We start from the raw sequence: 15,882 nt of genomic DNA on the forward strand, positions 1-15,882 counted from the left end.
AGGCTCTCACCTATCACTCATAGATGACTTTGTTGGTACTTAAGAGGCCCTACATGCTCCCTAGTTACTTTTATGTATTTGTAGAAGCTCTTTGGATTCCCTTTGCATTATCTGCCAAAGCAATCGTGTGTCCCCTTTTTACCCGCCTGATTTCTCTTTTAGCTCTACCCATATACCCTTTATACTCTTCAAGGGATCCACCTGATCCCAGCTACCTATGTCATAAGCCTCCTTCTTCTTGACCAGGGCCTCAATATCCCAAGTCAACCTTGGGTTTCGTACTTCTACCAGTCTTGACCTTCATTCTAAAGAATGTGCTTACCCCTAAACCCTGGTTAACGCTTTTGAAAGCCTCCCACTTACCAGACGTCCCTTTGCCTGCCAAGAGTCCCCCAGTCAACTTTTGGAAGTTCCTGTCTAATACCATCAAAATTGGTCTTGTGATTATTTAGAATTTTAACTCCTGGGCCAGACCTTTCATCATGCATAGCTACCTTCGTTAGGAATGAGTTTACAATTACAAAGAACAAAGAAAATTACAGTACAGGAACAGGCCCTTCAGCCCCCCAAGCCTGACCCAACCATGCTGCCCAACCCACTAAAACCCCCTACCCTTTTGGGGACTATATCCCTCTATTCCCATCCTATTCATGTATTTATCAAGACACCCCTTGAAAGTCACTACTGTATCCACTTCCACTATCTCTCCGGCAACGAGTTCCAGGCACCCACTACTCTGTGTAAAAAGTCTGCCTCATACATCTCCTTTAAACCTTGCCCCTCGCACCTTAAACCTGTGCCCCTAGTTTTGACTTTTCCACCCTGGGAAAAAGCTTCTAACTATCCACTCTGTCCACGCCTCTCATAATCTTGTAGACCTCTATCATTTGCCGTTCCAGTGATAACAAGCCAAGTTTCTCCAACCTCTCCTCTTAGCAATTGCCCTCCATACCAGGCAACATCCTGGTAAATCTTTTTTGTACCCTTCTGTTACCTTCCACTTAAATTGCAAATTGGATGTTAATCATTTAATAGAAGTCACTGGGATGTAGAAAGAGGGTACAGGTGGCACTGGGTGTTGGAGAGAATTGCATGAGGAGTTGACTCAAAGTATAAAAGATAGTTTATGAAGAAGCAGAACTCGTCCCTCCTTTACTGAACTGCAACAAAAATAATCTTAAAACTAATGGAATTATGGTCACTGGTCCTAAAGTGATCCCTCAGTAACACTTGTCGTCCGCCTTCCTTATTTCCCAAGAGGAAATCAAGTTTTGTCTCCTCTCTAGTTGGGCATCCATATACTGAATGAGAAATTGCTCCTGAATATACTCAACAAATTTCTCTCCATCCAAGACCCCAACACTACGACTGTTCTAGTCAATGTTGCGAAAATTAAAGTTCCCTACTACTACTACCCTCTTTTTTTGAGCTATCTGTAATCACCTTACATATTTGCTCCTCAATTTACTGCTATTTGGGGGCCTATAGTACAAAGTGATCTTCCCCTTTTTATTTCTCAGTTCTATCCATATAGACTCATTGGGTGAACCCTCAGAAATACCCCCTTTCAGTACTGCTGTGATGCTTTCCCGAATCAAAAATGCAACTACCCCTCCTCTTTTTTTACTGCATCCATACACTGGAATATTGAGCTGCCAGTCCTGTCCCTCCCTTAGCTACGATTTAGTAATAGCTATAATATCCCAGTCCCATCTACCCTGAGTTTATCTGCTGTGCCAATCAGATCATCTGGTCTCACTGGCTCCATCCTTCACAGGAAACACCATCTGATCTCACAGGCTCCTTTATCCCTAGGTTACACACTATCTAATTTCACTGGCTCCCTCCGCCCTGTGTTACACAGTCTGATCTCACTGGTTCCATCTCTCCCGGATACACAGTGACTGATCTCACTGGCTCCTTTCACCTGGATTATATGCTCTCTGGTGTCCCTTACTCAATGCTTTACTGTCTGGTCTCCCTCATTCCATTCATTTTGGCTGCACAATAACCAATCTCAGTCACTCCACTGATACCAAGTAACTCACCATCTGATCTCACTGATTCCATCCTCCATTCTATCTCCCCCACTCCCCGGACCATTCCCAGGCCCTACCATGAACTGATCAAGTCCTGCTCTGGTTCAATCTACCAAAATGCATCACCTCGCATTTATCTGAATTAAACTCCATCAGCTCATTGGCCCAATTGATCTAGATCTCATTGCAATCCCAGATATCCTTCTTCATTGTCCCCTTTGCCACCAATCTTGGTGTCATCTGTAAACTTACTAACCATGCTTCCTAAATTCTCATCCAAATCATTAACATAAACAACAAATAAGAGAACCCAGCACCAATTCCTGAGGCACACTGCTAGAGACAGGCCTCCAGTTTGAAAAAACCGTCCTCTATAATTACCCCACTGTCTTTTGTTAACAAGCCAATTTTGTATCCAATTGGCTACCTCAACCTGGATCCCATGAGATTTAACTTTATGCAACAACCAACCATGCAATATCTTGTCAAAGCTCTTCCTGAAGTCCACGTAGACAACATCGATGGCACAGTCCTCATCTACTTTCTTGGTTACCCCTTCAAAAAACTCAATCAAATTCATGATACCTCTGCCATCCCTGCGCACCTCATGGGGCAGGGTGACCCTCCACTCCCAGTGGCTGTGAAGGTCGTGGTGGTCCTCAGCTTCTATGTCACCCAAGCCTATTCCAGGCCTCCAGTTGAGGCCTCTGCAGCATCTCCCAATTCTCAGTATACAAGTGCGTCCATGAAGTCATGGAAGCCCTATAGGCCTGGTCATCACATCACCAACTTTGATGAAGCCAGGCCCAACAGGAAGTCCAGGTTGTAGGATTCACCACAATCGTCAGGATGCCCCATGTGCAGAGGGCTAATGACAGCATGTACGATCAAGGAGTGCTCTTCATTAACTGGAGGGGATTCCACCCTTTAATGTCTGTGGTGCATTGATCTAGTGTAGATGCAATTCCACGGCCAGGCTGTTCTAGCCGGACTCTCCAGCACAAACCTCTGAGGGCCTCCTGCATCATTGTGGTCTATTGTGCACTCCACATCCTGGCGCAACAGCGGACGACTTCATGGAGGAGGATGGGAACCAGAGGCCCCGGGGTGGCAGAGGGAGAAAAGAACCAGGAGCACGTGAAGGACAAAGCTGAGGAGGGGCTGGTGGATGGAAAGGGTGGGGTGGGGGAGGCGGAGGGTGGTGAAGGCTCTGGAGCACCGATTGAAGATGTGGGATCAAGCAGCTAGCAGTTCCAACTCCCCCTCCCCGCTCCCACATCATCCCAACAAACCCTCCCCCACTTCCCTACACCCATCCCTTCCTCCGCTATGGGTCCCATTGGCATCACATCAGGATGATCATAGAATCAGAGAAACCATACAGTACAGAAAGAGGCCATTTGGCCCATTGAGTCCACACTGACCACAATCCCACCTAGGCCCTACCCCACTGTCCCTACATATTTTAATCACTAATCCCTCTAACCTACGCATCTCAGGACACGAAGGGGCAATTTTAGCATGGGCAATCAACCTAACCCACACATCTTTCGACTGTGGGAGGAAACCAGAGCACCCGGAGGAAACCCACACAGACACGAGGAGAATGTGCAAACTCCACACAGACAGTGACCCAACCCGGGAATCGAACCCAGGTCCCTGAAGCTGTGAAGCAGTAGTGCTAACCACTGTGCTACCGTGCTGCCCATGCTGGGTTAGCCACGTAAGCAGGGCCATGAAGGAGGGTGATTCCAACTCACTATGTGACATGCAGTGATGCTGCCCTGCTGGATCACAAGTCTGATTCCTATGTTTTCTGTGACTGCGTATTGGCACAGAGGCCCACATTTGAATGAAAGTCAGAGGCGCCACTATGCGGTCCAACACCCAAGGGGGGAGGGGATGGGGTACACTGAGGGTCCAGTGACTGCTGAGGATGCCATTCCAAGCTGTCACTGTGGGCCTACATGGTTCCCATTACTGGAACCGGTCGGGGGGGGCCGACTGGGACCAGAGCAGAGCAGCTCATGTCAGGGATGCCCAGGGAAGAAGTCGGGCTGTTGCCCTCTTACCCTAATGTGTTTTTGATTGATTGCTTGGAGTCGAATGGTGGTCATGGGTCTGGTACAGAGGCTGGGAAGTGGGTTCGGTGGATCGAAGTGCCTCTCGTGCACCACGACACTCTGAGCCGCTACGCTCACAAATCAGAAATCACTGTGGGAGGCAGATCATAGACAGATTAGTCACAGTTGTAGGGGGCAATAACATTTATTTGTGAATTTGGAAATTGATAATTATCAAAACCCTAACTAGTGCCTTCACCCTTGCCCTCTTGGTGATCCAACAGCCTAATCTTTCATGGCCTATCACTACATCTAAGTGAATCCCCAAGATGCACTTCAGAGGTGGAGACAGTCAGCTGTGTTCCACACCCCGTGTTGCCCTTGGAGGGCGTCCCCTGGAAGGTCGGGACCTGGAAGGCCCTGGCCGAGTTTCGGGTGTCACAGAAGGAGCTGTGCCGCCATGTTCTGCCCGCTGCCTGAGAGATGCACCTGTGTCAGGAAGGTGGGATTCGGAAGTCCTGGTGACGACCAGAGTATCCCGTGTGGAAGGCCCCAGCATGGGATCCAGTGCTCCCTCGTATCTTGGGCTGCCATTGGGCCCGTGAGACACTCTATGAGACGGAAGGGTGGCTGGAGTGAGCTCTAGCGGTCTCTGCATTACTTGGCTCTGCCAGTCTTGGAAACCCAACTGTGTCAACCCCATGGTGTGCAAGCCCTCAGCGATGGCCCTCTGGGTCGGGACCAAGCTCTGGATCCCCTCAGCAGTAGCCCTCTGAGATTGGGACAAGCTCTGGATTCCCTCAGCTAGCGCCCTCTGAGACTGGGCCAAGCTTTGGAGCCCTTCAGCCATGGCCCGCTGTGACTGGGACAAGCTCTCAAAGCCTGCAACCATGACCCTCTGTGACTCGAGCATGCTCCCAGGACCCTCAACCATGCTCCTCAGTGACTCAGCCATGCCTTGGACTTTGCCACCCATGGCAACCATTTCCTGCCCCAGGCTTTCCACTGCAGAAGCTACCCTTGCAATGTTGGCCTGGGTACCACGCAATGCCGGCACTACCTCCTGCACCTGAAGGCTGTGGGACTCCTCCAAGAGGTCTTGCAGTTGTTGGAATGTCACTGACATGCCCTCCTGCAACCTCTGGCTCTGTGACTGCATTTCAAACAGTTTCGGGAGAACTGATCCCAGCAATCCAGCACCTGGCTGGGGGCCAGCCGTTTCCTTGGTTCCAGCAGACCTCTGTGTGCCGGAATTCTTGGACCTTCCCATTTCCACGTGATGCAGATGTGCAGTTGTGCTGTGCGCACCAGAAAGTGACCCAGGAGTCTCACCGCTTACATGTCCCACCATGGTGACCGTAACTGCGCTGGTAGATTCTGTGAGTGATGCCTTTGGCGACGGTTGGGTGGTTTCCTCGAAACTTTCTTCAGTGCTTTCCTCCAAAGAATGTTCGGAGCTTCCCTCCGATGTCTCAGCTGGGGCTGCACTGAGGGGGGTCACAACCCCTGACGGTCCAGCCTCATTGTGATCGTTTCCTACAAGACACGTGGTTCAATGCAAAGAGGAATTAGTACCTCGGCAGATTGCAGTTTACTTGAGAAAGATTGTGAATAAAGGTGTGGCTCCTTACTTCCGTTCTGCACGTCGACCTGGCTATCTGTCCCAGCTATATCCTCAGCCTCGCCCGAAAGCTCCAGAGCACATTCCTCGAATTCAGTGAGGAGACGCAGCTCAGGGACCCCACCTCCGATCTTCTCCCGCTCTCGGCGATTATGGGCCATCTTCTCCTGCAGAGACAAAAGGGGGGATTGAATGCCTGATGGCTGGGAGAGAGCAGGGTGTCAGGGGTACCAGGGTAGAGACAATTGGGTGGCAGCTATTGGCACCATGCCTCAGCAGACAAGGTTTGCGAAAGATAGTGCCAGAGACATTACAGGCATGTGCTGGGAGGCCACAGCTGTCAGGGGGTGAATCGACATGAGCATTTAAGACACATTAATGGGACCAATGCTGGGACCGGATGGATACTCACCCTTGCTGCCCTAATGAGGTCATTCATTTTTTTTCGGCACTGGGCACTAGTCCTCTGGGTCAGTGCACGGGCATTGACTGCCGCTGCAACCGCTTCCCATGCCACATTGCTGGCCTGACCCCTGGGTCGACGACCATCCCGGGAGTAAATTATCGCCCTCCTCTCCTCCACTGCATCTAGCAGACGGCCCAGCTCGCTCTCAGTAAAACGGGGGGCTGCTCTTCTGGGTGCCATCTTCCTGGCATGACTGGCACTGTAGGCACTGCTTGTGTTTAAATTCAGCTCCCCGTTGTTAACAGCATACACCTGCAGCCACTTTGGGCGATTCACACGCCTGGAGACACCATAAGAGCGTGATTCGCATGGAGGCTCTTTCATTGCACGAAGTGTGGAGCCATCACGGTGCCGAGCTCGCCGAAAATACTGGCGCGGAGTACTCCCGTTTTCCCGCCGTTTGGGAAAATCTCACCCTATACTGCGGGTAAAATTGCCATTTGCTCCAGAACAATCTCTGTTTTAAACAACAACAAATAAAATCGGTGTTATAATCCTCTTAATTGTCCATATTTAGTCTGCAATGATCAATGTTCAAACACTTTCTCAGTCTTCACACAATCCGCTTCCGCTCGCGCCCAACAGGGAGACCAGCGCATGCGTCGAAAGCAGCGCCGTTCCCGGTCGGTTTCTCGCCGTGGTCCAAAGCCTGCGCATGCGCGCTGTGCCATTCTCCGCGGGTCCCGCCTCGCGGGCGGGAGGGACATCGGCCGAAGCGCGTGAACTTCAGGGTGGGGTTTCCATGGTACCGCCGGTGACTCGTGCACGTTTACGTCAATCAGATTGCAGCAGCCAATAGAAAACTCGATCGTAGGTTTGGTCTTGATTGACAGCGCGTTCAGCCCAGAGAGAAATAGAAGCGAGAAACAGAGAGAATAGTTCAGGGAGAGAGAGGAACAGGGAATGGTTCAGGGAGAGGGAGGAACAGGGAATAGGGAATGGTTCAGGGAGAGAGAGGAACAGGGAATAGGGAATGGTTCAGGGAGAGAGAGGAACAGGGAATGGGGAATGGTTCAGGGAGAGAGAGGAACAGGGAATAGGGAATGGTTCAGGGAGAGAGAGGAACAGGGAACTGGGAATGGTTCAGGGAGAGAGAGGAACAGGGAATAGGGAATGGTTCAGGGAGAGAGAGGAACAGGGAATGGGGAATGGTTCAGGGAGAGAGAGGAACAGGGAATGGTTCAGGGAGAGAGAGGAACAGGTAACTGGGAATGGTTCAGGGAGAGAGAGGAACAGGGAATGGTTCAGGGAGAGAGAGGAACAGGGAATAGGGAATGGTTCAGGGAGAGAGAGGAACAGGGAATAGGGAATGGTTCAGGGAGAGAGAGGAACAGGGAATAGGGAATGGTTCAGGGAGAGGGAGGAACAGGGAATAGGGAATGGTTCAGGGAGAGAGAGGAACAGGGAATAGGGAATGGTTCAGGGAGAGAGAGGGGAACAGGGAATGGTTTAGGAAGTGGTTTAGGAAGTCTCTGATCCTGAACCATTCCCTGTTTATTTCTCTCTCTCCCTGAACCGTTCCTTTTTTCTTTCTCTCCCTGAATCATTCCCTGTTTCTCTCCCTGAACCATTCCATTTCTCTCTCTCTTCCCCCCTGAACCATTCCCTGTTTCTCTCTCTCTCTCTCCATCAGCCATTCCCTGTTTACCTCTCTCTCTCCCTCAGCCATTCCCTGTTTCTCTCTCTCTCCCTCAACCATTCCCTGTTTATCTCTCTCTCTCCCTCAGCCATTCCCTGTTTCTCTCTCTCTCTCCCTCAACCATTCCCTGTTTATCTCTCTCTCTCTCTCCCTCAACCATTCCCTGTTTAAAGAACAAAAACAGCCCGGGAAACTGGCCCTTGGGCCCAACGAGCCCAAGCCGCCATTTTAACATTACCAGTCCCCCCCTCCACCCATGACCCTTATCTATTGTTTTATGGCAATCCACATTGAGGGAAACTGATTTAGGGACAATTTCTTACTTCCAATCAGCCTAATAGCACATCTTTGGGGTGTGGGAGGAAATCAGAGCACCCGGAGAAAACCCACGCAAGCACGGGGAGAATGCGCAAACTCCCACAGACACTGGCCCAAATCCATGTGTCTGCACAGCAAACAGGATAGTCACTGAGCTGTCGTGTCGCCCAGCATCTGGTCCAGTTTAAGCACACACTCACGACGTGAAGCACTAGGCCAATCTTGAACATTTCAAGAGCAGCCCAAGTACAACCCATCCCGTGCGTGCCCCTCATTGGACAACAACGCAGACCAACTTAAAACCTGTGAATTAAAAGAGAAAAAACATGCTTATCATACCATGTCCTTTTACATTACCAGTGACATCCCAATGCTAATGAACCTTTATTTAAAACAATCTCCTATATCCTCCCATCTCCAACCCACTCATGTGCCTGTCTAAGTTACTCTTAAACAACTCCAGCGCGCCTGCCTCCACCACCTTACTTGGCAGAGCATTCCATACCCCCACTACCCTCTGTGTGAAAAACCTCCCTCTGATATCTGTGTTATACCTCTCCCCCCTCACCTTAAGCCCATGGCTCCTCGTACTGTGTGCCTCTAACATAGGAAATAGCTTACCTCTGTTTACTCTATCTATACCCTTCATAATCTGATATACCTCTATTAGATCCCCCCTCAGTCGCCGTCTTTCAAGGGAAAACAGCCCCAATTTGTTCAATCTTTCCTCATAACCCAGTCCTTCCATATCAGGCAACATCCTGGTAAACCTCCTCTGCACTCTCTCCAGAGTCTCCACATCCTTCTGGTAGTAACGCGACCAGAACTGGACGCAGTACTCCAAATGCGGCCTAACCAACGTTCTATACAACTGCAACTTTAGACTCCAGCTCTTATATTCTATACCCCTTCCTATAAAGGCTAACATAACATAGGCTTTCTTCACAGCCTTCTCCACTTGTACTGCCACCTTCAAAGACTTGTGCACTTGCATCCCCAGGTCTCGCTGCGTTTCTATACTCTTTATGGCCTTACCCTTTATCATAAAACTCCCCCCTACATTATTCCGGCCAAAATGCATCACCTCACATTTAAATGGATTAAACTCCATTTGCCATATATCTGCCCAATATACCAGCCTATCAATATCCCGTAGTATTGTCAGACACTGCTCCTCACTGCCCACCAATCCAGCCATCTTGGTGTCATCAGCAAATTTGCTGATCACACCTCTTACTCCCTGTTCCAAGTCATTTATATACACTACAAAGAGAAGAGGTCCCAGTACTGAGCCCTGCGGCACACCACTAGTGACAGACCTCTAACTAGAAAAGGACCCCTCCACTACTACTCTATGACTCCTCTTAGCAAGCCAGTTCTCAACCCATCCAGATACCTGGCCTCGTATCCCATGAGCCTTAATCTTTTCTACCAACCTACCATGAGGGACTTTGTCAAACGCCTTACTGAAATCTGTATAGACGACATCAACGGCTCGTCCTTCGTCGACCGCTTTTGTCACCTCCTCAAAAAATTCTACCAGATTCGTAAGGGAAGACTTCCCCTTTACAAAGCCATGCTGCGTATCCTTAATCAGATCACAACGCTCTAAGTGCTCATACATCCTATCCCTAAGAATCCTCTCCATCAACTTGCCTACCACTGACATCAAACTCACCGGCCTATAGTTACCCAGGTTATCCCTCCTATCCTTTTTAAACAATGGTACCACATTCGCTATCCTCCGGTCCTCCTGGGACCTCACCTGTGTCCAAAGAAGAGACAAAGATTTGCATCAGAGGCCCAGCATCTCATCTCTTGCCTCTCTAAGAAGCCTAGGGTAAATGCCATCAGGCCCTGGAGATTTATCAGTTTTAATGCTACCTAAAAGCCCTAACACTTCTTCCCTTGTAATCAATAGTTCCTTCAATTGGTCTACTGCTTCCTCGATGACCGTGAATACCCTCTCCTTCGTGAATACCAACGCAAAGTATTCATTCAGGATCTCCCCATTTCCTCAGACTCTAAGCACAATTTCCCCTGTCTGTCCCTGAGGGGACTATTTTTCCCCTAGCCATCCTTCTGCTCCTAACATAGGAGTAAAACGCCTTTGGATTTTCCTTAATCCTACCTGCCAAAGCCCCCTTTTTGCCCTCCTAACTCCCCTTTTGAGATCCCTCCTACTCTCTCTGTACTCCTCCAACGCTCTCTCCTTTCCCAGTTGCTTAGACCTGACATACGCCTTTCATTTCTTCCTGACCAGGTCCTCTATATCTCTAGTAATCCACGGCTCTCTAATCCTACCTTTCCCATCCTTTCTTCTAACCGGCACATGCCTTTCCTGCACCCATTTCAGTTTTCCCTTGAAAGACTCCCACATGCCTCACGTGGACTTGCCCTCCAACAGCCTATCCCAGTCTGTATCCCTCAGCTCCTGCCTAATCCGGCTGTATCTAGCCTTCCCCCAATTTAGCATCCTCCCCTTAGGACAGCACTCATCTTTTTCCATTCGTATCCTAAAGTAGACGGAGTTGTGGTCACTATTAGCCACATGCTCACCTACTGCAACCTCAACCACCTGACCCGGCTCATTGCCCAGTACTAAATCCAGTATAGCCCCCTCTGTAGTTGGGCTATCTCCATACTGCTCCAAGGACCCTTCCAATACACATCTTACAAATTCCTCCCCATCCGAACTCCCGGCTCTAGGCACCTTCCAATCCACCCCAGGGAGATTAAAATCTCCCACTACAACAATCCTGTTCTTCCTACACTTATCCAAAATGTCTCTACATATACCTTCTTCCACTGCCCGCGGGCTGTCGGGCGGCCTGTAGTACACTCCTAGCATAGTAATGGCCCCGTTCCTATTCCTCAACTCCACCCACAGAGACTCAATTCCCAACCCCTCTATGTTATCCTCATTCTGCACCGCTGTGATGTGCTTCCTAACTAAGTGGGCCACTCCTCCTCTTTTCAGCCCTCCCCTGTCATGCCTAAAACACTTATACCCAGGAATATTTAGCTGCCAGTCCTGCCCTTCCTTTAACCATGTCTCTGTCACTGCCACCACATCTAAATTCCTCGTGAACATTAAGGCCTTAAGTTCATCCGTCTTACCCGTCATATTCCTCGCATTAAAGCAGATGCACTGAAGACCCTCAGGCCCACTCGGATCCTACTTCTCCTGGGAGATTTTCCTCTCATCTAGACTTACCCTGACCTCCAACTCACTCCCACTCCCAGTGCCTACTGAGCTATCTGTCTCCTCCCCACCCCCCCTCCATATTAGTTTAAACCCTGCTGAAACACTCCAGCTAACCTCCCAGCTAAAATATGTGTCCCCTTCCCATTTAAATGCTCCCCATCCCACTTGTACAAGTGCCCTTCCCTCACAAAGATTTCCCAATGGTCTACAAAACTAAAACCCTCTGTCCTGCACCAATCCCCCAGCCATGCATTCAGCTGTAGGATCTCATTATTCTTATCCCTGCTATTACTGGGCACTGGCAGCAGCCCAGAGAACGCCACCCTGGAGGCCCTGCACTTCAGCCTGGCCCCCAACTCCCTGAACTGCCTACGTACATCCCCCCTACTCTTCCTTCCTACGTCCTTCTCTCCTACGTGTATAATTACATCTGCCTGGGTCCCTTGGCCCTTCAAGATTCCCTCTACCCTCTCCGACATATCCTGTACCCCTGCTCCAGGGAGGCAGACCACCATCCTGGAGTCCCGCTTTTGCCCTCAGAACCGCCTATCAATTCCTTTAACCCTCCCATCCCCCACCACTATCTCACATCCAGCCCCCTTCCTTCCCTCTGAGGCATTCTGGTCTTCCTCGCTTGCCCTTTCCACCCCAGTTGTCGCCTTACCCCTAATATCTTGGGAGACTACCTCTGGGATAGCCTTTGAACCATTACTCCTTTTTCCCCTTCCTAACTGTAACCCACTCATCACCCCCCCCACCGCCCCCGCCCCCCCCCCCCCCCCCCCCCCCCCCAGGGTCTGGGATCTCCTCATAACTGTGGTTCCTATTCATTATTGCCTCATTGTCCCTGACTAAAAATAAATCCTCCAGCCTCAGCTCTAATTGCCTAACCCGGGCCCTCAAATGCTGCAACTCCACACATTTGGTGCAAATGTGGACTTTCGGGAGACGCGGTGTCTCCAGGAACTCCCACATATTGCACCTAACGCAGCTGACGCGTCTCCCCAAGGACCCTGCCACTTATTTGACCACCCTTAGAATTATGGACACAGATGGAAAAATTGGACCAGTAACTCACCTTGCCTGAGCCTGCTCTCGCCTAAGCCCTGTGAGCCAAACCCTTGCAGCACTCACTCTGCACCCACCTAACTCCACTGCCCGCTCCCAACGCTGCCCGCTGTCCATTGCGGCCTTCTTGTTGTTCTCCCGCGCTCCCTTCCCTACTGCCCCTGTGCCTAAGTCCTGCTGTGGAAAGCGAAAACAAACAAATACCCCGCAAACCGGCAATATGCTGAAGAAATAAAGTAAATCTCTCCCTCAACCATTCCCTCTTTCTCTCTCTCTCTCCTCAACCATTCCCCCCTCTCTCTCTCTCTCTCTCCATCAACCATTCCCTCTTTCTCTCTCTCTCTCTCTCCATCAACCATTCCCTCTTTTTCTCTCTCTCTCTCTCCATCAACCATTACCTCTTTCTCTCTCTCTCTCTCTCCCTCAACCATTCCCTCTTTCTCTCTCTCTCTCTCTCAAGCATTCCCTCTTTCTCTCTCTCTCTCCCTCAAGCATTCCCTCTTTCTTTCTCTCTCTCCCTCAAGCATTCCCTCTTTCTCTCTCTCTCCCTCAAGCATTCCCTCTTTCTCTCTCTCTCTCCATCAACCATTCCCTCTTTCTCTCTCTCTCTCTCTCCCTCAAGCATTCCCTCTTTCTCTTTCTCTCTCTCCCTCAACTATTCCCTCTTTCTCTCTCTCTCTCCCTCAACCATTCCCTCTTTTTTTCTCTCTCCCTCAACCATTCCTCTTTCTCTCTCTCTCTCTCCCTCAAGCATTCCCTCGTTCTCTCTCTCTCCCTCAACCATTCCCTCTTTCTCTCTCTCTCCCTCAACTATTCCCTCTTTCTCTCTCTCCCTCAACCATTCCCTCTTTCTCTCTCTCTCTCTCCCTCAACCATTCCCTCTTTCTCTCTCTCTCCCTCAACCATTCCTCTTTCTCTCTCTATCTTTCCCTCAACCATTCCCTCTTTCTTTCTCTCTCTCTCTCCCTCAAGCATTCCCTCTTTCTCCCTCTCTCTCTCTCTCCCTCAACCATTCCCTCTTTCTCTCTCTCTCTCCCTCAACCATTCCCTCTTTTTCTCTCTCTCGCTCCCTCAACCATTCCCTCTTTCTCTCTCTCTCTCCCTCAACTATTCCCTCCTTCTCTCTCTCTCTCTCCCTCAACTATTCCCTCTTTCTCTCTCTCTCACTCCCTCATCATTCCCTCTTTCTCTCTCTCTCTCCCTCAACCATTCCCTCTTTCTCTCTCTCTCCCTCAACCATTCCCTCTTTCTCTCTCTCTCTCTCTCTTGCCCTCAACCAGTCCCTCTTTCTCTCTCTCTCTCTCCCTCAACCAGTCCCTCTTTCTCTCTCTCTCTCTCCCTCAACCATTCCCTCTTTCTCTCTCTCTCTCTCCCTCAACCATTCCCTCTTTCTCTCTCTCTCTCTCCCTCAACCATTCCCTCTTTCTCTCTCTCTCTCTCCCTCAACCATTCCCTCTTTCTCTCTCTCTCTCTCTCCCTCAACCATTCCCTCTTTCTCTCTCTCTCTCTCCCTCAACCATTCCCTCTTTCTCTCTCTCTCTCTCTCTCCCTCAACCATTCCCTCTTTCTCCCTCTCTCTCTCTCCCTCAACCATTCCCTCTTTCTCTCTCTCTCTCCGTTTGACAAGGTACCTCACAAGAGGTTATTGCAGAAGGTCAGGGGACTTGGAGTTGGGGGTAGGGTGTTAGCGTGGATAGAGGACTGGTTGTCAAATAGGAGGCAGAGAGTGGGGGTCAATGGGTGCTATTCGGATTGGCGGATGGTGACTAGTGGAGTGCCCCAGGGGTCGGTGCTGGGGCCTCAGCTATTTACCATTTATATAGATGATCTGGAGGAGGGAACCGAGTGTAGGGTGTCGAAATTTGCTGATGACACCAAGATTGGTGGAAAGGCAAATTGTGCGGAGGGTGGGGAGAGTCTACAGAAGGATCTAGATAGGCTGGGCGAATGGGCCAGGAAATGGCAAATGGAATTTAATGTTGGCAAGTGCAAGGTGGTCCACTTTGGTAGGAATAATGGTAGGAAGGATTATTACTTACGTGGAGAAAAACTGCAGCAGGCGACGGTGCAGAGGGACCTCGGGATCCTTGTGCATGAGTCGCAAAAACCCAGCTTGCAGGTGCAGCAGGTGGTCAGGAAGGCAAATGGGATGCTGGCCTTCATAGCGAGAGGGATTGAATATAAAAGTAGGGAGGTCTTGCTGCGGCTGTATAGGGCATTGGTGAGGCCGCAGCTGGAGTACTGTGTGCAGTTTTGGGCGCCGTACTTACGCAAGGATATTTTGGCCTTGGAGGGAGTGCAGAGGAGGTTTACTAGGATGATGCCGGAGTTGAGGGGGTTGAGCTATGAGGAGAGGCTGAATAAATTAGGCTTGTACTCGTTAGAGTTTAGAAGAATGAGGGGAGATCTCATTGAGACGTATAAGATGATGAATGGGATGGATGGGATAGAGGTGGAGAGACTCTTCCCGCTCAGAAAGGACAGTAGGACTAGGGGGCACAGCCTCAAGATAAAGGGGGGGCAGTTTAGAACGGAGTTGAGGAGGAACTTCTTCACTCAAAGGGTGGTGAATCTCTGGAATTCTCTGCCCGTTGAAGTGGTGGAGGCTGCCTTGCTAAATATTTTTAAGACGCGGGTTGATGGGTTTTTGATAACAGAGGGGATTAAGGATTATGGGGAGAGGGCGGGAATGAGGAACTGAGCCACGACAGATCAGCCATGATCTTATTGAATGGCGGGGCAGGCTCGAAGGGCTAGTTGGCCTACTCCTGCTCCTATTTCTTATGTTCTTATGTTCTTATTCCCTCTTTCCCTCTCTCTCTCTCCCCCAACCATTCCCTCTTTCTCTCTCTCTCCCTCAACCATTCCCTCTTTCTCTCTCTCTCTCTCTCCCTCAACCATTCCCTCTTTCTCCCTCTCTCTCTCCCTCAACCATTCCCTCTTTCTCTCTCTCTCTCTCCCTCAACCATTCCCTCTTTCTCTCTCTCTCTCTCCCTCAACCATTCCCTCTTTCTCTCTCTCTCTCCCTCAACCATTCCCTCTTTATCTCTCTCTCTCTCCCTCAACCATTCCCTCTTTCTCTCTCTCTCCCTCAACCATTCCCTCTTTCTCTCTCTCTCCCTCAACCATTCCCTCTTACTCTCTCTCTCTCTCTCCCTCAAGCATTCCCTCTTTCTCCCTCAACCATTCCCTCTTTCTCTCTCTCTCTCCCTCAACCATTCCCTCTTTCTCTCTCTCTTTCCCTCAACCATTCCCTCTTTCTCTCTCTCTCTCTCTCCCTCAACCATTCCCTCTTTCTCTCTCTCTCTCCCTCAACCATTCCCTCTTTCTCTCTTTCTCCCTCAACCATTCCCTCTTTCTCTCTCTCTCTCCCTCAACCATTCCCTCTTTCTCTCTTTCTCCCTCAACCATTCCCTCTTTTTCTCTCTCTCTCCCTCAACCATTCCCTCTTTTTCTCTCT

At 50.0% G+C, this 15,882-nt stretch overlaps 1 protein-coding gene across 1 annotated transcript; it reads right to left on the minus strand.

Moving 5' to 3' along the window:
• Positions 1 to 4,454: 4,454 nt before the first annotated feature.
• LOC145348608 (uncharacterized) lies at positions 4,455 to 6,770 on the minus strand. The gene is made up of 3 exons (XM_080196784.1): positions 6,136 to 6,770; positions 5,734 to 5,890; positions 4,455 to 5,638 (listed from the first exon to the last, which is right to left on the minus strand). Exons 1-3 carry the CDS (start codon positions 6,511 to 6,513, stop codon positions 4,455 to 4,457), a joined length of 1,719 nt encoding a protein of 572 aa, XP_080052910.1. The 5' UTR covers positions 6,514 to 6,770.
• Positions 6,771 to 15,882: the final 9,112 nt, after the last annotated feature.

This window comes from Carcharhinus amblyrhynchos, chromosome 9 (assembly GCF_965287045.1).
Source record: "Carcharhinus amblyrhynchos chromosome 9, sCarAmb.v2.hapA, whole genome shotgun sequence".
NCBI classification, from domain to species: Eukaryota; Metazoa; Chordata; class Chondrichthyes; order Carcharhiniformes; family Carcharhinidae; genus Carcharhinus; species Carcharhinus amblyrhynchos.

What these genes read in the sequence shown, in the direction of transcription:
- LOC145348608 (XM_080196784.1), bottom strand. Translation starts at nt 6,513, where the DNA reads ATGAAAGAGCCTCCATGCGAATCACGCTCTTATGGTGTCTCCAGGCGT. An exon ending in ACCTCATTAGGGCAGCAAGG is followed by an intron (nt 5,891 to 6,135) that starts GTGAGTATCCAT and finishes TTGTCTCTGCAG; the next exon opens with GAGAAGATGGCCCATAATCG. An exon ending in GGTCGACGTGCAGAACGGAA is followed by an intron (nt 5,639 to 5,733) that starts GTAAGGAGCCAC and finishes CGTGTCTTGTAG; the next exon opens with GAAACGATCACAATGAGGCT.